Source organism: Molossus molossus, unplaced genomic scaffold, assembly GCF_014108415.1.
Source record: "Molossus molossus isolate mMolMol1 unplaced genomic scaffold, mMolMol1.p scaffold_m16_p_2, whole genome shotgun sequence".
NCBI classification, from domain to species: domain Eukaryota; kingdom Metazoa; phylum Chordata; class Mammalia; order Chiroptera; family Molossidae; genus Molossus; species Molossus molossus.
This window is the reverse complement of record NW_023425355.1, coordinates 139,545,172-139,571,486: the sequence shown is the minus strand read 5'-3', so window position 1 is coordinate 139,571,486 and position 26,315 is coordinate 139,545,172. Positions and strand designations below refer to the sequence as shown.

Below are 26,315 nucleotides of genomic sequence, written 5' to 3'. Positions count from 1 at the left end.
ATTGGAGTTAAAGATGCTGCAACTCACATACTAAGAATGACTTTATAGACTCTCATCTATGGGACACCCCACCTTTCAGTAATTGATGGCTTTAAGTTTGCCTGGTTATATATATCTTTCACCCTATAGTTCTTATAAGATGGCTAATAAGGATTAGTAAGTCTGACTCTGGCCGTGGAATAACATGGAATGAAATGATCCATGTGAATAGTAACCCTAATAACCTAATTTCATGTTGCTGTGTTCAATACAGTGGAGCCAACTAGACAGCTATGTTTATAAAGACTTCCAGAAACTGAAGTTAATGAACAACACTTGAATATGAACTGAGAAATTCTAATTCTCATTCTAGCTCCCTAAATAAGAGGAAAGAAGCTAGAAGTGAAATAGATACAGCCAGCCAATATGATCAGATTAATTGTGGAATAAAAGATTAATATCATATTTTATTGAAGCTATTATGAGGTATAGAATTTAGCTTTAAAAAGCAAATATAGCAGAATTTATATACATATGTATTATCATCCCAAGTGGTCAGGTTGTAAACTGTATACCTGTTTCAACAATTCTTTAATTGTTCTACAGATTTTCAGAATTTCTCTGTGGGGATTGCTTTTAGGTCCATTTTATAATGCCATGCTAACTTAGCAACCTGAGGTATCTTAACCAGTTTGAAGTGACATGAATGATGTTTAAACTTCTGATTTCTTTAACTCTGTTTTAGGGCTAATTGTTATAAGTAGCTTAATGACTTAAAACCTTAATCCTTGGGAATCTATATATTTATATATGAGCTTACTGTTAAATAATTTAATAATTGTCTCATTTGTATTTAATAATTGATCACCTTTAGAAATGTACAGTTTAAAAATCTCTAATGTGTGAACAATCTTAAAGATTTAAATGTATAATATTTTTTTAGGACATGGATTTTGTACGCTTTATCATCAACTGCTTTAAGGTTTATTACCCTAAATACCTCTGTAAGTAACTTATTCCTTTATAAAAATATGAAATGTAGAAACTGTAAACAATGTCTAAGAATTGTGGAGCTTTATATTATTATAGACTTTAATAGTTGAAACATTGTTTTCTGATGAAAAGCTTAAATGTATTCATAGAAATTTAAGCACTTATTGTAGGAGGCATGGGGAATTTTTCATAAATAATCATTGTCCTTTACAGTTAGTTTGAAGAGTTTAAGTTCTAAACTGGATATATGGCATCCTGTAACAGACATACATATACATATAGTTACATAAAAACATACATTTATTTCCAAGAGTATTCCATTTTTACTAATCTTTCCATTGAGAAATTCCTTTAAAATATTTATTATATGTGCCCTGGCTGGGTAGCTCAGTTGGTTAGAGCATCATCCCAATATGCCAAGGTTGTGGGTTTGATCCCTGGTCAGGGCACATATAAGAATCAACAAATGAATGTATAAATAAATAAGTAGAACAACAAATTAAGATCTTTCTCTCTCTCTATCCCTCCCTCCCTCCCTCTTCCCTTTATATTATTAAAATCAATAAAAAATAAGTAAAATATAATATTTATTGTATAGAACTTCCTATTCCTACATACAAGAAACATAAGCAATATTGATAAGGTAGACTCTGTGATAAACAATACTCATACATAAAGTACATTGTGTTACTAATTGCTACTTACAAATTGTCAATGAGAAAACACTTGACTATAGTGCACTGCATTTGAATCTGGTGTTTGGAGTTTGTTCAATTGTGATTATTCCATTAATTACCTTAATGAAGAACTCTGAAATCTTGCTCATTTTTGATTTATTGGATTTATATGATGGTGTCTCCCTGGAGAAATGAAGATGCCTTCCCATATAAACAGTCAGATATTTCTAACTTCAGTGGGTTGAATGTGAAAAGACAAAAGAGAGGCAACAGGGATGTCAGAAAATGGAAACTCACAGGTCTGTCTGGGCACACCCCTGGCAAATACCACAAAGAGAGTCTTTTAGGGCTTGTGACTCAGATGATGCTAAAGCATAAAATTCTTAAATCATCTTACCTTGGCATGCATTTGCATTATTATTAACATGAAGTGAGGAACAGACAAAAAGCATCATGGATATCAAGGATCAGTGCCACCCCTAGCCCTGTGCTCTTAGGTCTTCAGAGAGAGTATTCATGAAAATTTTTAGGGAAAAGAGTGTCTGGTTTGGGGACCCTGTAGGATTTGCTGTTTCTTCTGAATCTGTATCTGGAATGTACCCTGATTCATTAAAGCTTGCTGAGTAGTGCCAGTCACTGATCAGTAAGGAATCACCACCCCCCATTATTAGCTTGTTTCTCTTATGTACAAAATGAAATAAAACATTCACTTGTTTATTGAACTATCTAATGGAGTTTGTGAAGAGCCATTTATAAATAGTATTATTTTTATTACGTTATAAAACACATCCAAGATTTTTTTGAGAAAACTATTAATAAATTCATGGCTCCAGTATAACGATGAGTTAGAATACTATTCATTCCCATTAACTGGAGGTAATGTACATATTCTACCCATATAATGTAGTTTTTCAGACACTGACTTTTGTAGAATCTTAAATTATGCTTCAAAATTTGTTATGAAATATAACTATTTTATTTCTTAATATCTTGAGTCCAAATATTTTTAGACATATCCCAGATAAAGACTGAAGTATTAAGTACCAGGGTACCTCTTCACAGATCCCTTGTTCTTTACCTGCACTTTACTGTCCTACATTAATATAATTGTTCTAGGAGTTTCTCTGCTCTGAGAAGAATGAAATTACATTTTCATTCTTCTGAACTAGAATAAATTGGGTATCAAAACACCTTTGTGATTTTTGGTTTTCTCACAACTGTTAATAGGGATGTTTAATATATTCATCTAAGTATGCAAATAATACTTCTGTATACTTTGGATTTATTGGCTTCCTGGAGCTCATAGCATTAAGAAAAGTGGAAATATTTTGTTTCTTAAAACATGATGATTTATTAAAATAGAGGGGCAACAGTGAGAGTGGTTGAACAATATAATCTGTAGAAAATTATAATTGAAACCATAAATTAGACATTGAAATTGTTTTAAATTAAAGTTCAGTGACCTTCAGTGATAATATGACATGCCACATCCAAAGACTCTGTTTCCCCACTGAACAGTTTTCTTTTGTGCCTTCATGGAAACAACAAAACAATAAACAGACAAAAGAATAGGCTGCTTGCCAAAGGACAGTGATAGTGCATTATTTATTTCCCACAAGCCATCCTCCTGGGTGGGCTCTTCACCATTGTGAGAAGTTAGTTTAGTTCTTGCACCACTCATTCTCCACTGACTTAGAACTGAGTCATCCAGCTCCGTGTTTTGTTACATTTAGATCGTCATTTTTTTCTAGGTCAGGTATGAGTGATATTACTGTAGTGGTACTAAGTCACATTCAATGCATTTTTTTTTCTTATCTTTCAGCAAAAATAGTGATCTTTGATATGCCTTGGATAATGAACGGTGAGTATATTACTTACACTTTCTAAAACAAAATGTCTGATTTCCTTTTTTCTTTGCCAATTTAGCCAGATTTCTATGGTTGTTTAAAAAATGTTTATATTGTGCTTGGTGTATATGTACTCTTAAAAGGCTAAAACTAGAACACTCAAAGACTGTTCCTAAGCAAATGAGGCTAACTTTCTACTTCTTGGGAACACCCACTAGTCTTCTCTAAAAACAGCCTCAGAATGTTCAGCTGTTTATGTAAAACTCGAGTCAGAAGTCTCAGTTTGTCACCCATAGATGGGGTATTTCATAGAACACAGGCCTTGGCTGGGTTTTCTCATGGGCTTCAGGTGTTGAGGAGGAAGGTGGGATGAATCCGAAATTTACTCCAAATCTTTATAGTCGCATACCCCTTATGACAATCATAATATATTTTTGATAATATACATTTTTTTATTCTCACTCGAGGATATTTTTGCATTTGTCTTCAGATAGAGCAGGAGGGAGAAAGGGAGGAAGAGAGACAGTGAGAAACATCAATGTGAGGGAGACACATCGACTGGTTGCCACCCACACAACCCCAACCAGGGCAGGAGACAAACTGCAACCGAGGTACATGCCCTTAGCAGGAACCAAACTCGGGTGTCTCTGGTCTGCTGGCTGATGCTCTAACCTCTGAGCCAAACCAGCCAGAGTTGACAATATATTTTAAAACAATTGAAAAATACTAGTAATCAAAAATTTCTCACAAAGAAAAGCTCACGTACAAATAGCTTCACTGGTAAATTCTACGAAACATACAAAGAAGAAGCAACACCAATCCTTTGTAAACTCTTCCAAAAAAAAAAGAGGAGGGAACAATTTCCAATTCATTTTATGAACAGATATATCCCTAATAACAAACATCACAGGAAAACTACAGATCAGTATCCCTTATGAATATAGCTGGACTAATCCTCAATAAAGTACTAACAAACTGAATTTAGCAACATATAAAAAGGATTATACACCATGACCAATTGGGATTTATCCCAGAAATGCAAAGTCGGTTTAACATAATAAAATCAATGTTATCCAATATATTAATAGGCTAAAAGAAAGAAAAAAAAAACATGCTCATCTCAATAGACACAGAAAAAGCATTTGAAAAAATTCAGTAGTCTCATGATAAACACCCTCAAGAAACTAGAAATAGAAGGCACAAATAGTTGGAACTGTGAAGTTTGGGGGACCACAGTAGTTCACACAGACTACCCTCACTTCTGACACCAACTGTAAGTTCAAGGTGTTCCCAAAACCACTCTCACTCAGGTTTACTAGAATGACTTAACAGAACTGATTGAAAGCTAGTATACTCACCATTACAGTTTACTACAGGAAAGGATTCAGATTAAAATTAGCAAAGGGATGAAAACCATTGAGTGGAATCCAGGGAAGTACCAAATGTGGAGCCAGTTAATTTTCCAGCATCAGCATGAAGCAGTACCCACAGAGTATGGCCAACCAAGGAAGATCACCCAAATTGCGGATCTCAGAGTTTTTATTGGGGTTTCATTACATAGACCACATTGATTTACCACAATGTTCTTTCTCAGTCTCCCCAGAGGTCTACTGATATTATGTGGTGCAAAGCCCCCACCCTAAGTCATATTGTTCCAATGTGACCCAAAGCCCCCAGACAAACGAAGACACTCCTGTCAGGCATGAAGATTATCTCCCAGCAGCTAAAGTAAAGACCAAACCTCTCTGTGATAAGGTTCATTCTTTGCTGCACAGAAGAGAGCATCCGCAGTCTGATAAAGGGCATCTATGTAAAACCTGCATCTGTGAAAACCCACAGCATACATGGAGTAAGACTAACAATATTTGCAGGTGACATAATCTTCTATACGTAACATTTTAAGGAATACAAACACACACAAGATTTATTAGAACTAATAACCGAGTTCAGCACAAGGTGGCAGGATGCACAGAATCAGTTGTATTTCTATATACTCACAATGAATAATCCAAAAATGAAATTAAGAAAATAATTCCATTTATAGTAGCATCACAAAGAATAAAATACTTAGAAATAAAATTAATAAAAGAAGTTCAAGATTTATACACTGAAAACTACCAAACACCATTAAAGGATATTAAAGACCTAGGTAAACAGACATCTCTTATTCAAGGATTGGAAGACCTAATATTGATAAGATGACTACTTCCTGAATTGATTCATATATTCAATGCAGCCCCTGTCAAAATCCCAGCTGCCTTTTTTTAACAGAAATTGACAGGCTTGTCCTCAAATTCATATGGAAATGTAAGAGACCCAGAGTAGTAAAAATCTTGAAAAATAACAATGAAACTGGAGGACTCACACTTTTTAAAAAACAATATGTTTTATTGATTTTAGAGAAAGAGGAAGGGAGAGCGAGATAGAGAAAATTGATGTGAGAGAGAAACATCTATTGGTTGCCTCTCATACTTTACCTGATCAGGATTGATCCTGAAACCTGGGTATATGCTATGACTGGGAATTGAACCAGCGACCATATGCCATGACCGGGAATTGAACCAGCGACCTCTCGATGCATGGGATAATGCTCAACCAACTGAGCCACACTGGCCAGGGAAAACTCACACTTTGTGATTTCAAACCTCACTCTAAAGCTATAGTAACTAAGATGTGGTACAGACATAAGGATAGATAAATAGATAAATAAATAGAATTGCGAGTCCATAAAGAAACTCTAACATTTATGGTTATTGATCATTGACAATGATATTAAGACAATTCAGGAAAGAACAAATAGTCTTTTTAATAAATAGTGCTGGAATAACTGAACATTTGCATTCAAAAAGAATGAAGATGGATCTCTACCTCCTATCATGTATAAAAATTAACTCATATGTAAGCATTAAAACTATAAAACTCTTATAATAAACCATAGGAGTGAATCTTTGTGACCTTGGATTAGGCACTGTTTTCTTAGATATGACACCACAAAAAACAAAAACAAAAAAATAACAAGTGACAAAGGAAGAAAATAGATACACTGGACTTCATAAATATTTAAAACTTCTGTACTCCAAAGGACACCATGAAGAAGGTGAAAAGACAGCTCTCAGAATGAAATCAAATATTTACAAATTATACATTTGATAAGGGACTTATGTCTAGAATATGTAAATAACTTTTATAATGCAACAATAAAATGACAAATGGCCCAATTAAAAAGGGTAAAAGATTTGAATAGACATTTTTCCAAAGAAGATAATGCAAGTGGCAATGAACACATGACAAAGTGCTCAGCATCAATCATTAAAGAAATTCAAATCAAAACCAAGTAAGATAATACTTCACACCCACTAGGATGGCTGTAATCAAAGAGACAGACAGTAGCAAGTGTTGACAAGGATGTGGAAAAATTGGAACCCTCATACATTGCTGATGAGAATGTAAAATGGCAGTTCCTCAAAAAGTTAAACATGAAATTACCATATGACCCAGCAATTCCACTCCTAGCTATATCTTCAAGAGAACTGAAGCCTTATGTTCACACAAGAACTTGTACACAAATGTTCATGGAAGCATTATTCATAATAGTAGAAAGTGGAAACAATGCAAATGTTCATCAGTTGATAAATGGATACACAAATGGTATATATCCATAAAATGGAAAATTATTCAGCCATAAAAAGGAATTGAATAATAATACATGCTGTGTCATGGATGCACCTTGAAAACATGCTGAGTGAACAAAACCAGTAGAAAAAAAAAACAAAAAACATTGTATGATTCTATTTATATGAAATGTCCGAAATAGGCAAATCCATATAGACAGAAAGCAGATAAGTGTTGACCATGGAATTGAAGAAGAGAGGATAAGGAGAGATTGCTAATAAGTGAGGGCTTCTTACTGGTATGATGAAAATGTTCTAAAATTAGAGGTGATGATTGTGCAACTCTGTGAATATATCAAAAACCATTAATGTATATACTTTAAAAGGGTAAATTTTATAGTATGTAAAATATATCTCATGCTGTTCTAAAAAAACAGATAGAGCACTTTAGATAATTCAAGTAGCATTACTTCAAACATGTCAACTCAGACTTTTACAATTGAAATGAATGAGAATGTAAAGGTTATGTAAAAAGATTTTAAGCATAATTAGCCAAAGTAAAAATGTATTCTGAACTACTATTCAGTATTCAGTGTCTATTATGCAGTTTTATTTCTTTTCTTTTTTTCTCTTTTATTGAATTTATTGGGTTGACATTGGTTAATAAAATTAAATAGGTTTCAGGTGTACAATTTTTTTACTTTTTTTTTTAGAGAGAGAGGAAGGGGCAGGGGGGACAGAAACATCAATGTGACAGAGAAACATCGACCTGTTGCCTCCTGAATGCACCTCAACCAGGGATCGAGCCTGCAGCCTGGGCATGTGCCCTGACCAGGAATTGAACCGGTGACCTTTCGGTGCATGGCATGAAACTCAACTGAGCCACACTGGCCAGGGCTCAGGTGTACAATTCTATAGTACATCATCTATAGGCTCTTTCCATTATCATGCTGTTTTATTTCTTGATTTTTTTAATTGATGCTCTTGCGAACTTAGTACAGGATTCCTCTTTTAATTTCTTTAAAATGTACTTAGAATGTCACAATGGAAACAAGTATAGATTAAGTATAAATCAGAATGGCATGACAGAACAGATTGTAATTATTAAACAGCTGGGTTTGATAACAGTTTATTCTCACAGATTCTGTAAATTCCTCACAATTACATAACACTGGAGGACTTGGGAGAAAGGCAGAGAAGTTTAGGGTTAGAATGGAAGTCTGGGTCCAGCTCATACCCATTATGAGGAGGGCTGTTTCTCTTCCTAAATTCCCATTTCAGGTTTTTCAGACTGGGGGTTTATCAGAAGCATAAGGCAAACTACTCTTCCCATACTATTGTGCAGTTATTTCCTGAATCACAATGCTGTTAGATTTAGTGTTTGGAAATCTTAGTAGTTGGGATCATTGACGGATTTGTGCAGAGGCCAAAACTCTGATGAGTTTATCAGAGAACATTAGAGTAATTGATCATCTTTCTGAATCTTCATAGACCATTGAAACCTGTAAGGGATAGTCACAGTGTAAATGTCTATAAGAACTGGAGAATGTGAAGTCCTGTCATGCCATGGAAAGATATAAACAAATTTTAGCCCAAACTAATTTTAGAAGACCTGAGTTAGCACCTCCAGTAAATTAATTGAGAAAGAGAATGAAAATAATTTAATCAAGTGACTGTTTTCTCTTCAGCTGCTTTCAAAATTGTGAAATCCTGGCTTGGTCCAGAAGCAGTGAGTTTGTTGAAGTTTACCAGTAAAAATGAAGTCCAAGAGTATGTCAGTGTAGAATACCTGCCTCCCCACATGGGTGGAACTGTAAGTATAGTACTTGAAACTTGTTTCTAAAATAAGACTGGGTCATGGCACACTAGGCTGTATTCTTTCCTCAAGGAAAAAGGAAAAGCAGTGTCATAAATAACATCCAAAGAAAGATCATAGATTCCCCAAAACAGCAAGCAGCGTTACATTTTTTAAGTTTTCAAGTTGTTACATTGCTATTTTTGAACAGTTCTAAACTGAAAAGCATTCAGTAAAGTATTCAGTATTCAAAAACAAGTATTCTATAAAAGCCTTTCTACTGCTGTCTTAACCACTGCTTTCCCCTCCCTAGTTCCATTTCTTACATTTATTTCCAGGGATCTGTAGTGCCTATACAAGCAACTGTAGTATATATGTACTATATGTATAAACAAGTATAGTATATATGTAATTCTTCCTTCTTCCCCTCTCTTTTAAACAAGTAATATATTTATACACTATTGTGCATCCTGCTTTTTTCTTTACAACATGTCTTAGAGATCATTTCAAATCAATATGTGACAAGCTGTCTTACTCTTATTCCTGGCTGGTTAATATTCCAGTGTCTAAAGATGAAACATAAATCATTTACTTAATAACTATTAGTATTTACATTGATGTGTCTTTACTTTGCTTCCAATTGTTTGCTATTGAACAATCTTTTTAATTTAAAAGATAATATATACTATAAAGATTTTTTGGAAATGATTTTTCTACTTACAGTTAAGAGACCAGGAGTAAGTAGGTGTGTGTTAAATTCTTAATACTGTATAACAATAAAACATATTGTGATAATGACTATAAACTGTAAACCTATAGAATTGGTATGCCTTGGCAATTGGCAATTGATTGATAATATTTCTATTTGATTTTTATAATCTACTTTGTATACTGCCTTCCTGGCAAAATTGTATTCAACCAGAACCAAGGAGATAGCAAGATGAAAAATTTTGGTATGTCCTTTGTTTGTTTTCTTTGATTAAAAAAACTTGAACTAATATATATATATATATTTTTGGCTCATACTGCATTCTTTTTTTATTATTTTATTTATTTATTTATTTATTTATTTATTTATTTATTTATTTATTTATTTATTTTTGTTATAGATGTTTCTCCTTTTTTCCCCATTGACACCCTCCTCCCCGTCCCCAGCTTTGTTGTCCATGTCCATTGGTTATATGTACATGCATATAAGTTCTGTGGTTTATCTCTTCCCTTCACCCACCACCCCCTCTTTTGAGGGTTGTACCCTACTTCCACATCTCTGGGACTACCCTGTTCTTCAGACTGTTATGTTCATTATATTCCACAAATAAGTGAGATCATATGATACTTGTCTTTCTCTGTTTGGCTTGTTTCACTTAGGATAAGACTTTCCAGGTCCCTCCATGTCGTCTCAAAGGATAAGAGCTCTTTCTTTCTTACAGCTGCGTAGTACTCCATTGTGTATATGTACCACAGCTTTTTTTATCCATTCGTCTACTGATTGAACTAATATTTTTAATTCAAATCTGCTGCTTTCCTGTTCTGAGACTTCATATTTTATATTTTAACCTAGAAAAACCAGAGTATGGTTCATTTCAAGTACTACCCTTAAAGTGGTGATTTGATTGGTTTTTATATTATTTAGCCTTTGCCCATAGAATTGTATCTTTAAATTAACAGCATTTAGTAAACTATATTTATTTTTAGAGGTATAAAAGAGTATTTTATTTCCCATTTCTGATGTTAGTGGTATATTTCTTCAGGACTGTAGTCAAAATTATAGTTAGGACTACTATTTTTTCATAATTTTTTTGTTTTCAAAAAGTAATACATACACAATTTTTTTTTTCAGTCCTCATCCAAGGACATTTTTCCATTTATCTTCAGATAGAGTGGGAGGGAAGAAGAGAGAGAGAGAAACATCGATATGAGAGGTACACATTGACTGGTTGCCTCCTCCAGGACCCCGACCAGGGCCAGGGACAAACTGCAGCCGAGGTCTGTGCCCTTAACCAGAATCAAATCTGTGACTCTTTGGTCTGGGGTCCAATGCTCTAACCACTGAGCAAAACCAGCTAGAGCCACACACATGATTTTTTAAAAAATAGCAAACAAGCCCTGGCCAGTTTCGCTCAGCGGTTAGAGCGTCGGCCTGTGGTCCGGAGAGACTCAGGTTCGGTTCCCACTAAGGGCACATACCTTGGTTGCAGTTTGTCCGTGGCCCTGGTCGGTCGTGCGGATGGCAGCCACTCGATGTGTCCCTTCACATTGATCTTTCTCTCTCTCTCTCTCTTCCTCTCTCTCCCTCCCACTCTATCTGAACAAAAAATGGAAACATGTCCTTGGGTGAGGATAAAAAAACAAATAGCAAACAATACCAAAGACTGAAAAGTATAACAGTATAGTGAAAAGTACGTCTCCCTCCCAGGTCACTGCCCAGTGCTACTTCCCAGAGGCAGTCACTATTTCCAAGTTTTCTCTCTTTCCAGAGATACTGTGTCCATTATACTATTTTAGATAATTGTTACATATCATATATATTCTACTGTGGGTTTTTTTACATCATTTATTTTTAGATTATACCATCTTGATTCACCGAGGTCTACCTGATTCATTAAACCATTGCCGTACATTCCAGTGTGTAGATATAACATAACTTATTTAATCAGTTCTTTTGAAGGTATATTACGTATTTTATAATCTTTTGCTATTACTAATAGTGCTGCACTGACTGTCCTTGTATATAACTCTTGGTACATGGGTGCAGCAGAATATGTAGAGGATAATAAACTCCAGGAAATAAAATCATTAGGTATCAATAGGCATATTTAGTGTTTAATTTTGATAGCTGTTGCCAATTGCCTCTAAAGAGATCGTGCCCATTTACCAATAATGTGTGAGAACACTTGAACCACATTCCTGCCAACACCACATATTCCCATTTATGCCAGTCTAGGTGAAAAATATTTCATTATAGTTTTAATTTGAATTTCTTTTATTGTAAGTGATGCTGAGCATGTTTTAATGATTTAAAAGGCAGCCTTCATTCTTTTTCTATGAACTGTACCATTCTTTTATTCCTCATTCTGTTGGGTTATTCATTTCTGGTTGATTTGTCTATATTAACAAAAATTGTCTTTTGTTGCTGATATGTGTGGTGCATATTTTCCCAGTTGTGGATTTTTATTTTTAAAATTTTATTTTAGTGTGCTCAATTTTTATCAATATTTGCATGCCTTCTAAATTTTGTGCTATGCTTAGAAAGACTGTCGCTACTTAGGTTTGTGTTTTGTTTTGTTTTAATCCCCCTGTGTGTTGTTCTGGAGCGTATGTGGTTTTTAAAAATAAATAAACACACTTGCAGACACACTTAAAGCTTTCATCCTTCTGAAATTCTTTTTGGTGTAAAGAGTGAGCTAAAGATCCAGCTTGGTTGTTTTACAGATGGCTGGCCAATTGTCCCTCACCATTGATTACTTTTCCCTTTGCTTGTTTGTTTTAAATTTCACTGTCTAATTCAGTCTGTTTCCTTGGCCAAAGGAATGGAATACTAATAGAATTATTTTTTTACCCACCCTTTAGCAGACTGATCCAAAATTCTTTTCCTCTAGGATCCTTTCAAATATAGCTATCCACCACTAGTAGATGATGACTTCCAGACGCCATTGTGTGAAAATGGGCCCATTGCCAGTGAGGATGAAGCTTCAAGTAAGGAAGATATAGAAAGTGATGGCAAAGAAACCTTGGAAACAATTTCTAATGAAGAACAAACAGCTCTTCTGAAAAAGGTAATTTAAAAAATAAAATGAAATTGAGTCAAAAGCTGTGGCCTAGCCCCAATTCTAGTAGCTTGCTATGTGATTTTGGGTAATTCACAACTTTCTGTCCTTTTACATCTTTGTATGTAAAAAGAAAGAAGGATGGGATGGGCCGATTCCATACTTTTTAACAAAGATCGGCAAAACGCACCTGGAAGGAACTGTTTTGTCTAAAATAAAATTAAAACTTTACCTTGATCTAATTTCTCTCTTTGTTTCATATTTTAAAAAGCACTCAGTTGTCATCTTGTAATCAGGGGCTTGATAGATAAATACATTCTAATTTAGAACAAATTTAAAGGACCATGTTATATTTTCTACAGTGACAATAATAGCAGCCTCTCAATTGTATGTTAATATAACATTAATACATATAAAATATACAATTTAGGTATAATAAAGCTATGTTAAAGATTGTAATTTCCATTGAATCAATATATTGTTTACTTTTTGACTCAGTGACCTGCCCAGATGTCAAGTATCAAACTAAATTTCTTTATCTTTTCTTTCTTCGGGTATATATTTTTAATTTTTAGATTAACCTAACTGAACCTACTTCCAAAGCAGAAGAAAATGAAAAAGTTGATTCCAAGATGAAAGCTTTCAAGAAACCACTGAGTGTGTTTAAAGGGCCCTTATTACACATCAGGTAATAATGGAAGATTTTATTAGCTATGCTTTTGTAACATTTTCATCATTTTGAGGGAACTGCAAAGTAAGAAAACTTCTACACTATTTTTGAAACTAGGGAAATACAAAATTAAGGGTTATTTGAAGACTCACCTTGGTTTCCAGACATAGTGGATAATTTTAGCTACCTTTTGGTTATTTATTCCATTGAGTGTGTGTTTAAAAGGCCCTCATATGACATCAGGTAGTGAAAGTGAATATTCATATATTAATAGTAAATCTGAATGACATATATGACATGTATTTTTGTCATTTTCCTGATACTATTAGACTTTCACAAGTTCAAAGATGCCAGAAACACCATTGAATGCAGGTATTTATTAGTTTGACCTTCCAAAATTAAAGCTGAACCAGAAAAATAGGTTATTTACTAAAGCCAAATTTCAGCTCATCTCTATTTTTATTCCCAGGTTATGCAATCTAAAAGATTCAGGATTGTTTCTTTATCATTATGTAAAGACTTCTTTCTCACTAGTGATGCTTTTGGTTGGTAAATTTATTTAGTCTTATATTAATATTGCTATAACCAACTTTCTTTAGTGATGACCTAATATATCTTTTCTATGCCTTTACTTGAAACCTTTCCATGTAACCGTTTTAGGTATGTCTGTTATGAACAGTGCAGCTCGAGTTTTAAAACTTGAATCTGAGATTCTGTAATTGATCAGATTAGTTTGTTTGCACATATTTTGATTACTGTTATATTTGGATTTGTTGTGTCTGTATTTGTGTGAGAGAGGGAGAGAAAGAGAGTGAGAAATAGAAATGCACGTGCATGTGCTGTTTTCCATGGTTTTTCTTTGCCATTTTACCTCTTTGGAGTTTGTTTCCCATTTTTCTCTCTTCTAGTTTGGAAGTTACTCATTCTGTTTTTTCACTGGAGGCCTGTCAAAACTATAGGTCCTGGCTTATAAATATCTAGGTATGGCCAGAAGAACTTGGTGGGAAGAAAGCCAAAGTGGAACTTGGGGCTCTTCCATTCCCTGCCTCTGCCCCAGGAAAGTCACAGGGCTTCTGCACATGTCCAAAGACTCAACCTATGTCTGCCTCCCCAGAGCTTCTCATGATTTCTGTGCTGATTACTGAGAGCAGTTCTGAAATCCAAAACCTTCCTGTCTCTTCTGGGGCATACTTTAGATTGAGTTTGAAAAGGAAACCAACAAACCTGCTCATTTACTGTCTTGTCCAAAGCTGGGCAAAGCCCTACTGGGACAGCACTTCCTTAAAAATGTATGTTCTCTAGCTGAGTAAGCATCTTTGATATGAAAACATTCCTGATGTAACATGAATCTATGTAAAGATGTATCTCTACACCAAGAGCTATCTGAAGAATTCATCTTTTTTTTTTTTTTTAATCCTCACCTGAGGACATTTTTCCATTTTTTCTTCAGATAGAGTGGGAGGGAGAGAGAGGAAGAGAGAGAGAGAGAAACATCGATGTAAAAGGGACACATCGAGTGGCTGCCACCCACACAACCCAACCAGGGCCGGGGACAAACTGCAATCGAGGTACATGCCCTTAGCAGGAACCGAACCTGGGTCTCTCTGGACTGCAGGCCGACACTCTAATTGCTGAGCCAAAACTGGCCAGGGCGAATTCATTTTTTTTTAATCTAAAAAAAAAATAAAAAATACTGTCCTTCTCATTGTTTGGAGAAACCTGATGCAGTTTGGACAATGTAACTTTGCTGAAGTCTTTTTGCTTTCATTTTAGGTGATGGGCATTATATTGGCCAAGAATAGTAAAGTTTGCATTTTGAGGCTCTCTGATTTTTCTGTTTGACAAATTCTTCCTGCATTTCTCACTCCAGATTTTACTTGTCTTCTTCCCTATTACATAGAAAAAGCCTTTATTAGTAAGAAATGATTCAATTACTTGAATACATATCTAATGATTGTTCTTTTTAAGTTATGCACTTGTCTTGTGTATAAAAATATGCCCCACTCTAATCTGCTTATAATTAGATGAAGTCGAAGCTGCAAATTAATTTGCTTTAATTATTACAAAAACCTTCCAAAGAGTTTAAGTAAGTGCACCTTACGTTTGAGCTGATTATAGGACTAATTCAGAATCTTCCTAATTCTCTCTCTCTGTTCCTTCCTATTTTGCTTTTGATCATGAGGAAAGCATAGGACTTTTTATTTTATTTTTTTAGTTTTTTTATTAATTAATTTATTTGTGTTACAGGTGGTTCTCCTTTTTCCCCAATTAACACCCTCCTCTCGATCCTGCCCCCCCCCCACAGCATAGTTGTTTATGCCCATTGGTTATGTATACATGTATATAAGTTCTGTGGTCTATCTCTTCCTTCCCCCCTTCCCTTCTTCCAAGGCTTGTCAGTCTGTACCCCACCTCTATGTCTCTGGGTTAATTTTTTTCAGCAGTTTGTTTAGTTCATTGTATTCCACAAATAAGTGAGATCATGTGATATTTGTCTTTCTCTGCTTGGCTTGTTTCACCATAATACTTTCCAGGTCCCTCCATGCCATCTCAAAGGATAAGAGATCTTTCTTTCTTACAACTGCATAGTATTCCATTGTGTACATGTACCACAGCTTTTTTAATTGGGTTATTTTGTCTTCCTTTTGTTGAGCTGTATGCGTACTCCATATATTTTGAAAATTAAGCCCTTATCTGATGTATTGTTGGCAATTATGCTTTCCCAGAGAGTGGGTTCCCTTTTCATTCTCATGCTTGTTTCTTTTGCTGTGCAAAAGCTTTTTAGTTTGGTGTAGTTCCATGTGTTCATTTTTTTCCTTTGTTTCTCTTGCCTTAGGCATTGTATCAGCGAAAAGTCTGCTGCATATGATGTCTGAAATTTTGTTGCCTACATTTCCTTCTGATTTTTATGGATTTATGAGTCATATTTAAGTCTTTTACTCATTTTGAGTTTATTCTTGTATATGTTGTAAGTTGGTTGTCTAACTTCATTTTTTTGCATGTAGCTGTCCAATTTTCCCAACACCATTTATTAAAGGGACTATCTTCACTGTATGCTCTTGCCACCTTTGTCAAATATTAATTGAGCATAATGTCTTGGGTCCATTTCTGGGTTCTCTGTTCTGTTCCATTGATCTATATTCTTGTTCTTGTGCCAGGCTTTGTAGTATAACCTGATATCCGGTTTTGTGGTCCCTCCTACTTTGTTCTTTTTCAAGATTGCTGTGGCTATTTGGGATCTTTTTTTGGTTCCATATAAACTTTTGGAGTATTTGGTGTAGTTCCATGAAATTTGTCATTGGTATTTTAATAGGGATTGCATTGAATCTATAGATTGCTTTGGGTAGTGTGGACATTTTACTCATGTTAATTTTTCTAATCCATGAACAAGATATATGTTTCACTTTTTTATATCTTCCTCTATTTCTTTTTTCATTGTCGTATAGTTTTCTGAGAACAAATCCTGTACTTCTTCTTTAGTTAAATTTATTCCTAGGTATCTTAGTTTAGTTTTGTTTTTGTTGTTGTTGTTTTTGCTGCATTGGTAAATGGGATTGTTTTTTAAGTTTGTCTTTCTGTGAGTTCATTGTTGGTCATAGGACTTTTTAAATAGCGTGCATTGAATCAATAAGATTAAAATACAAAATATATTAGGTAATTATTTTGTAATCTTTTCTTTTATGATAAAATCTCTTTATATAAATGAGCACAAAACATTAACCAAATGTTTTTCTTCAAGCTAGATTAGATTGTCATTTATTTTGAGTAATACAGATGCCTTATGTTTTTATCATCATGTAGCCCAGCGGAAGAACTGTATTTTGGAAGTACAGAATCTGGAGAGAAGAAAACTTTAATAGTGTTGACGAATGTAACTAAAAACATAGTGGCATTTAAGGTAAATTTCCAAAAGAGGATAAATTATATGTGAAAATTTGACATGGGAAGTGATTTTAGACATATTTTAATTGAAAGGTTGATAATTTTGAACTTGCACAATGATTTTATTTATGATATATTTAGCCATGTTATACTGCCTTCTAGTTCTGATCATGTGGCATAGCTGATCCAAAATGTTTCTTGGGCTCTGTATTTCAATCTTTTATTTATAGTAATAGGCTAATGTCCAAATTGACCTTTGTTGTATAAAAGTCCAAGGAAAATCACTCTTCGCTATATGAATAGTTCATAATAGCAGTGAAAAATAAAGCTGTAATTCTCCCAAGTATAGTATTTTCAGGAGTACTAGTTTATACTGGATACTAACCTGATACTGAGTATTAAGTATAAGAAGACTGAGTCCACCACCACCCCATATTGTAGTTATTACTTCTTTAAATCATCTGTTTAATTTAAATTTAACCACTAGGATGTCTGAATGTCCTTTGATTATTGGCTGTTTTTTAAACTTCTGAACAGTGTTGTAACATGTGCATTAAGTGTTTTGAATTCGTGTTATTAAATTTAGGTGACTAGCACATGATAAATATTTAACAGATAGAGTAATAATTTTATTTAAGAGGAAGGCTAAGTGACAATTGGACTTAAAAATGAGTACATGTTTTTTAAATGGCTTGAGATGCTTTTTTCCTAGTGGTGGGCAAAGATGCATTCTATGCATAATCGTCAAAGCTTTATTTTGTAAATTTTGATTATTGATTATTAACTGCTAATTTTGTTAGAAGTCCTTTGTAAGCCTTTCCCCCCAAAAGCATAAAGGTTTTTATGTGACTATTGTGTTTATACACAGGTGAGAACAACTGCTCCAGAAAAATACAGAGTCAAGCCTAGCAACAGCAGCTGTGACCCTGGTGCATCAGTTGATATAGTTGTATCTCCCCATGGGGGTAAGTTGTCACATGATAGCCACTATACTGTAGGCATCTGTTTTCCCACGTGTAAAATGAGATGAGCAAATGGGTCTCTAAAGTTTTTCCCAGCATTAAATAATTTTTAGTTGTTTTTGTTTAAACTGATACCAGTCGAAATCAAATTTAAAAAAAAAAAACCCTCATTTTTAAAACTTTTTCCCTTTTTTTATGGTATTTCCATATCCCTAATTTTTTCTAGAATAATGCTTTAAGGCACCTATCTAACCTTTCGTAAAGATTCCTGTTCATATAATTTGTCCTTTTGGAATGCAGGTTTAGCAGTCTCTGCCCAAGACCGGTTTCTGATAATGGGTGCAGAAATGGAACAGTTATCTGGCACGGGCCCAGCAGAATTGACTCAGTTCTGGAAAGAAGTTCCCAGAAACAAAGTGATGGAGCACAGGTATGCTTTTTACTCACAGGCATTCAGATGTGGTGGGAAGGATCAGACAGAGAAATGTGCCTACATGGACGAGGCAGGCATACCTTCCTTCTAGAGTCTGGCAGACATTGAGGCATCTAGCATGGGTCCTGAGTTCTGCAAGGCTGTGGGATTCCCAGGTGATTGAGTTTCTCAAGATGGTTGCTAATAGTAGACATTGGCTTTCAGGTCAGTTACAAGAATCTGGATGTATCAAAGGACAGATCTTCTTGTCTGATAACTTCAGTATAATCTTGGATGGGAAGAATGTGACTTAGCAGTTAGTCAAGGTCCCTGTGAATAGGGATTGAATGGCCACTGATTTTTTAAACTCTTCTCTGAATTTGATGGACATGTTCTAAAAGTGGAGGTTAAAAGAGCCTTGTAATTTCATCTTGCTAAGGAAATCTCTAAGGTTAGGGACTTTGCCCTACTCCTTTGTGTCCTCCTTTCAGTTTGGTCTTTCCGTAGATACCAATAAGACAATTATTTACAATGAAAGCACTTCAGAATTTTTTTCAAATATAGAAGGTTTTCTAATTCAGAGGATCTATTGCCTGGCCACTGATGAGTAGAATCTTATATTAATCTCAATAGTAACTCAAACCAATAAACCTTTTTATGGCTTCACCATGGACTCAAGAGGTATCCCAAAAGAGGGTTCAAAAAATGCAGTCCTCACAAGATCAAAACGTTCACTCCCAGAGTTAGTATAAGAAAGCAAAAATCTTCATTGTCTCATTCGGTAATAAAAATGGTATAGCACAAACGTGTCTTTGGTTTCCCACAAGAAATGTGAAATGCCCCCAGTCACAGACCTGCAAATCTGTGACCCCAGGCAGGTGCTTCTGGAATGGCACATTTTCAGCACTTAGGAGACAGTGAAAGTTGAGACAACAAAGGCCCCTTATGGACCAGGGCCCCTTATGACAAACTCCCATGGGAGCTGGCACAGTTGGACAAAGAGAATGCTGCTTGTCACTTTGTGTCTCTGATCCCGAAGCCTATCCGGCTTGTCACCTGATGCATGCATCTCTCCGAAGAGAATATTCTTACTGGTCACAAAGCCAAGCTCTAAAGACATAGAACAAGACGAAAGGAAAACTTCACTGGGCCTATGGTTCTTCTTATGACAAATGATGCAAAAGAAAACAGTGACCATCTGGGACAAAAAAGGATCAGTAGAAAACAAGAGTACTCAACAAACATCTCAACCAAAATCACTATACCGAAGGAACTAGATCACATAAATATTTCTCCTTCTAATCTAAATTTGGAAAGAAGAGGACATTGACCTTCCCCTCTCAGCCTGGCATTAGAGTGAGATCTGGGACAGCTGACTTTTTGAAGAATTCTTACCCTTTGTCAGCTTCTGCCAGTTTTCCTTGATTCAATCTGCAGGCTCCCAAACGAGTATGGTGTCTCATCAGGTCCCATAGTAGGTCACCAAACTGTAGGGAAGGAAAAGCAATTTCGCTTTACCCTTCTAGAGTCTTGGCTGAGACTCCCCTCCCCCAATCAAAGACACATAACAGAAGAAAAACAAGCAGACGTTTAATAACATGTATATCCTCCTGTATGCATGGGAGGGATGCAGAAATCAGTAAAACTACCCCAAATGGCCCAAGCCAGCACCTTAAATATAATCTACAGCTAAAGACAAAAGAAGATGTTGGTGGGTGGGGGGCAGTAATGGGAAGTGACAAGGGTAAGGCTGTTAATGTAGATTTAGGTCAGTGCCTTCTCCATTGATGAGAGTCTCTACAGATTTAATCATGTCATCCTCCGCTTCCTGGGACGGAGAGGGAGACACCCTTACAAATGGAGATTCCCTTATAAATGTAACTCTTACAAAAGGGTAACTTCTTGGTTTTTCAGAGCTTTTTCCAGTATCTGCTGTTTCTTTTAAACAAGAGTTCAAGATAATATTTGTACCAAAATCTGTCCCCCTCAAAGATAAATATACACTGAGCTGCTACCTTAGGTGAATCTGGGCAGAGGAAGGAGTATTTTCACCTGTGTCACATATACTTCTGTGGGTTTTTTTTTCATTTTATATTTTACTTTTATTTTTAAAAATTAAGAATTTTAAGAAGTTATGTTTCCTTTGGATTTTCATAGGTTAAGATGCCATATTGTTGAGAGCAGTAAACCAACCACTCTTACATTAAAAGACAATGCTTTTAACATGTCAGATAAAACCAGTGAAGATATGTGTCTACAAGTAAGTGCTAGTTCTTCCTAACTAAAACAATGTTGTTAATGCTAATTAACATTAAAAATCCATTTTTCTCACTGACGTAAGGACAACCTTTGGCCCAGACACAACAGAAATGCTTTCTTCTTTGTAAAGAGAAGCCAAATCACAAATGGTAAGCTGAGTTACTTTGGGAGATCTACTAACTTTTATAAAGCTCAGGCCATTTTTTATCAAAGATTTTTTTTTAAATTGATGTTTAGAAAGGGAGAGAGAGAAACATCAATGTGAGAGCAAAACATCGATTGGCTGCCTCCTGCACGCACACAACCCAACCCCCAACGGAGATCGAGCCCACAACCCGGACTTGTGCCCTGAGTGGGAATTGAACTGGCAACCCTTCGGTGCATGGGAGGATGCCCAATCAACTGAGACACACCGGCCAGGGCAAAGCTCTGGCGATTCTAATTTGAACTAGGAACCATTTTGCAAAGCACATAGTGCTTTGGGAAGTAACTAAAGAATTCTGTCTCACAGAAGAGGTACCATGTAGTGCATTTAAATAAAAAAAAAAGACAGAGGGTGGAGTACTCTCTTTCTAAGTAGCTAGTTTGGATACTTCCAGGAAGTGATTACTTAGCTCTTTTCTCAACTAGAAATTAGACCTTCTCAAAACAAGAGTAAGCAGATACACATCTATTCACCAAACGAATCTAATTCCTTGTTGCATTTCCAGCTGCCAGCCTTTCAGAGTAGATGGACCCATCCTGTAAATGTTTGGATTTCTAATAATCCTGTTTGTCATTCACGTGATTAATGTACAGTTTTATTAATACAAATCTTTCATCCTTTTTTCCCTGTTTAGCTCAATCGTTTACTAGAAAGCAATAGGAAGCTTGAAGACCAACTTCAGCGTTGTATCTGGTTCCAGCAGCTGCTGCTTTCCTTAACAGTGCTCTCGCTTGCTTTTGTCATCTCTTTCTTCTATTTGTTGTATAGCTAAAGAAGCGGTGCTTGGTAGGAAACATGACTCTTTCATCCATTATTTGGAAAAAGTAAGACCCCGATCTTCACCATGCTACTAACAGTGTCACACAGCTGTGCTTCCTAAAAGGAAATGTGCAACATTTAAAGGGGAACAGATACACGACTGGAAAATAAACTATTAAAGAAACACTTAAGAAATTGATAAGCAAGTATAGCTGGTTAGTAAAATAAGTAAAGGCATATCTGTTGTATAAATTAATAGTTTAGATATAATTTATTTTTTCTTTTGATTTGAATACTTTTAAAGATTAAGTTTTATCGTGTGTGTGCGCGCGTATGTGTGTTTGTGTGTGTATATATATATATATAAGCAGAACTGAAAATTATAACATGCTTTGTTGCAGCAAAAAGAATGTAATCTGCTTTTTTATGACATGATTATTATAGCTGAGCCAACTTATTAGCTTTTCTATACTATGTATATAGAACATGTACAGTGGGAAAAACATACAGAGTAATTTCTGTAATCATGACTGTACTTTTGAGAGTTACTTCCAAATGCTAGGCAATATTCTTTTGTAATGTAAAACTATTCAATGCCAAGCCACCTTTCACCTTTGTTTTTTAATCTGTCTTCCTTAACAGCCTGCCTTTTATTAATCCAAGACTTTTTTAAAAATATGTTTTTATTGATTTTAGAGAGAAAGGAAGGGAGAGAGAGAAACATTGATGAAAGGAACATCGATCGGCTGCCTCCTGCACTCCCCCTACTAGGGATCGAGCCCGGAAACTCAGGCTTGTGCCCTGACTGGGAATTGGACCAGCCACCTTTTGGAGCACGGGCCCACGCTGCAACCAACTGAGCCACTTGGCCAGGGTTCAGAGTTTTGTTTTGTTTTGTTTTTTTTGGTACGTGCCACTAGTGGGAACCGAACTCGGGACTCTAGTCCACAGGTCAACGCTCCAACCGCTGAGCCAAACTGGCCAGGGCAGGGCTCAGAGTTTTTTATGAACACTCTCACTTACGTACAATTTGAAAAACTCAGTTTGGTTGGATTTTCTTTGAATTCTGTTAGTGACATCCAGAGGGAAAATCTCTTCAATCCTACTTTCCAGTCTGTTTTATGTCATTTCGTGTTGTTCAGTATGGCGGGACCCTCACCCCTTTGCTTCATGTATTATAAGTCAGTTAGTTGCACCATCTTCATCCTCTTTTCTTAAATGAAAGGAGTTAGATAAAAATTTTTGAAAATTAGCTTTTCAGATGCATAGCAGTATAATTCTTTTACATTTCAGTTCCTTGTTAAAGTCAGCCATGAAAAAGGAACTTGACAAAAAACTGGAGTATCTATAAGAATGAAAAAGGAAAGCAAAACTCAAGTGTCAGTTCTCCATTTAAGAGTGAAAAACAACTCGTGATGAGCTATAAAACCTTCATATCAGGGCTAAGTGACTTGCCTGATGCTCTGTCTTGTCACAGTAATATTCAGACGGTTCCTAAATCCCTAAAAAGAAACACCTTGCAGGAGCAGAGACTACTGAATTAGTTTGTTCTCATTAACATCACCACTGTCAGTCCATGGTGGTTCACTTGTAAATCTATAGGAAAGAAAAAGTAGTCGGCCTGTAAAATAAATTGTGAGTTTTGATTGAGCTGTGTTTGGAGATTTATTGTATTCTGAAGTATAGTGTTGATGGTTTTCATCTGGAGAAGTTGATGATTCTAAAACTGAGTTATGAAGAACCATATAATAGAGTCCCTTCAAAACTGGCCTACGACATAAAACCTTAAAAGGACACTGCTCTGATACCTTGTCTTAATTTGGGTTTTTCTGTTTCAGTTTGCCACCTCCAGACGTGAAAGTGACTGCAGCCCACCCTAAGTCCTGTCGATAGTATCCCCCTGTGTTTGTGCACAGCGGTTTTCCTTTATATGTTAGATCCCTGGCTTTAATATAATCTAATGCCAAAATGTGTGTTTTTTGTTCCTCAGCAAATAAATGAGGAAATAATTAGTCAAAATTGGCAATGTATTATCCTAACAGTGTCCCTTTAATGTTTCATACAAAAATTACATTGATTCACTAAAACGTTCTTCCCTAATGTCAAGTCTGTTGAATAACATATCTTGTTAACATTTGTGTGTCTGTCAAATGTGACTAAGCATAATTACTGAAAATTTACTATAAAAATCAAAGGCATCTAAACATTTCTACTTGTCTTGATTAATCACTATATTTACATTTGATTTTATTCTCTTAATTTTATTGAATCACATTTGTATGATTATTTTTGGTACTCCATAATTATTTAATTTTGAATGATGGCATTACTTTTTCATGACCAAATTACCAAGAACCAACATATATATATAGAGATAGATTTAGATTGTTTTCACTTGAGGATATAAATTAATAGATTTTGCATGAAAACATTAATAAGATGTCATTAGTTTGATCTGTAAGTTGCCTAAAAATGCAATTGCTGGTAAGCCTAGCCTCAAATTTCATAATGATTGCATAACTTTTTATATCTTGCCACTAATTTTGACTGGATTTAATAGCACTTTATTGTACAATTTCAAAAAAAAATATATTCCTAGAATTGTTGCCAGTATAATTTCTCTAATGTTCTGGTGCTTTTCATATATTTTCAGTATTTTTATTACTATATTGGTATTTTCTTTGTATAAATTGATCAAAAGAACATGTTTTCTATTTTAATATGTTTTAGAAAAATAAATAAATATCATCAGAAAAAATCTCTGGTCTCTAATTGATGAAGCATCTTAAAAGCAATGTTCAGGCTCACTCTGACCTTTTAAAGACCACATCAATTTCTTTTAGACCTGCTTTGCATCTTTATAAGGACAACCCTACAAGTTTCCAAAGATACACTTGTGTTACCAGGTGACGTGTCCTTAGTATGTTTCTTTTCCTCGCCCCGGGTAGGGTCTGGCTGCTCTTCACTGGAGTTCTGTTTTCCTCAGAGTCAGCATCGGACTCACTGTCGTTGCTGGGGGTTCCATGGTGCAACCTATCGCCAGAGCTGCCTTACATCCCCCAATCTCCGTACCAACCCTGACACCTGCCTGGCTGCTGATCACATTGAAGGCAGCCCCTGTGAGGAGGCCCTGGTTCACTGGACATGGGCATGGTTGAGGAGGGGTGGTGGGAGGGAAGAAGCCCTGGGATTGTTGGTGTGGCCCACTTGCCACTCCCAAATGGAAGCTACTGCTCCACAGAAATAAAACCAATAGGACAGGTCTATTTTCTAAACAGAAAAAGGGGTAGATATACAAAACCATCAGATAAAATAAAAATTGAGTTACAAAGACAAGGGTAACCTAACGAGAAGTGCCACATCTGGTGGGTATGGTCTCCTTTCCTAACAGACACAATTTTCTAGGAAACAGAAGAGTGCCTGTGGGGAAAGCGCTGTTTACTTGACAACAGCCTTCAGCTCTTTCTCCCCTATATTTTCACCAGTAACTCCAGGCTTCCTGATGGCAAAACAACATGGGCCCCCAGAGGCATAGGGCTGCCCTTCTTTCCCTGGCCCAGGAGGACAGAATGGCACTCCCCATTTGTTCCAACCGAGGCAAAGGTGGTTAGGAGTGGGGGCTCTGAAGTAAGACTGCCTGCCACCTGCTACCTGTGTGACTTGGGAACTTTAATTGACCTCTTTCAGCCTGAGTTTCCTCGTCCTTAAGTGGGTCTGATAATCATAGTACTACACAGGGCTGATGTGTGAGTGAGAAGAAATAATGCATTTAAAGCAGTCCTGGAGCCCTGGCCGATTTGGCTCAGTGGTTAGAGCATCAGCCTGCGGTCCAGAGAGACCCGGGTTCGGTTCCAGCTAAGGGCATGTACCTCGGTTGCAGTTTGTCCCCGGCCCCGGTTGGGGTTGTGCGGGAGGCAGTCACTCGATGTGTCCCTTTCATGTCGATGTTTCTCTCTCTCTCTCTCTCTCTCTCTCTCTCCCTCCTTCTCTCCCTCCCACTCTATCTGAACAAAAATGGAAAAAAGTCCTCGGGTGAGGATATAAAATAAAATTAAAATAAAATAAATAAAATAAAATAATAAAATAAAAAACAGCCCTAGAAAGGCTGGCCTTGCTTTGCTGATGTTGCCTCCACTTCCTTCCATCCCAGCTTCCTAGAACTTTTCCTACTCCAAATCTCTTCTTTCAGGAAAAGCCCAGTTCTGTTTAAGGGCTTACCTGATTGCATCAGGCCCACCCAGACAATCTGATGAACTCAAAGGTAACTGATTAGAAACTTTAATTACATCTGCAAAAATCCCTTCTGCTATATAAGTTAACCTAAATCATGAGAGTACTAACCCTGGCTCAAGAGGAAAGCATTATATAGGGTGTTGGGTGGACATGCAAGCTCATCCAACCTAGTCCCTCCATTTACAGACCAGGAAACAGGATCAGAGAACTTACCCAGTCTAATTTCCTGCTTTGAATTCACAAATGTCCTCCATAAAAGGAAAT

The 26,315-nt window shown here is 35.9% G+C and overlaps 1 protein-coding gene across 2 annotated transcripts in view; it reads left to right on the top strand.

Annotated features, from left to right (window-relative positions):
- MOSPD2 (motile sperm domain containing 2) overlaps positions 1-24,434 on the top strand; it is a 45,351-nt gene extending 20,917 nt beyond the window's left edge. The window contains exons 6-15 of one of the 2 annotated variants that reach the window (XM_036271470.1): positions 923-983; positions 3,472-3,510; positions 8,796-8,920; positions 12,502-12,678; positions 13,245-13,357; positions 17,141-17,237; positions 18,090-18,186; positions 18,484-18,613; positions 20,753-20,855; positions 23,657-24,434. In XM_036271470.1, coding sequence (XP_036127363.1) covers positions 923-983; positions 3,472-3,510; positions 8,796-8,920; positions 12,502-12,678; positions 13,245-13,357; positions 17,141-17,237; positions 18,090-18,186; positions 18,484-18,613; positions 20,753-20,855; positions 23,657-23,698 — 984 coding nt within the window. In that variant the 3' untranslated portion in view covers positions 23,699-24,434. Of the gene's footprint in view, positions 1-922; positions 984-3,471; positions 3,511-8,795; positions 8,921-12,501; positions 12,679-13,244; positions 13,358-17,140; positions 17,238-18,089; positions 18,187-18,483; positions 18,614-20,752; positions 20,856-21,693; positions 22,074-23,656 lie in introns of those variants that run through there. The other variant, XM_036271469.1, reaches the window with a different exon arrangement.
- Positions 24,435-26,315: the final 1,881 nt, after the last annotated feature.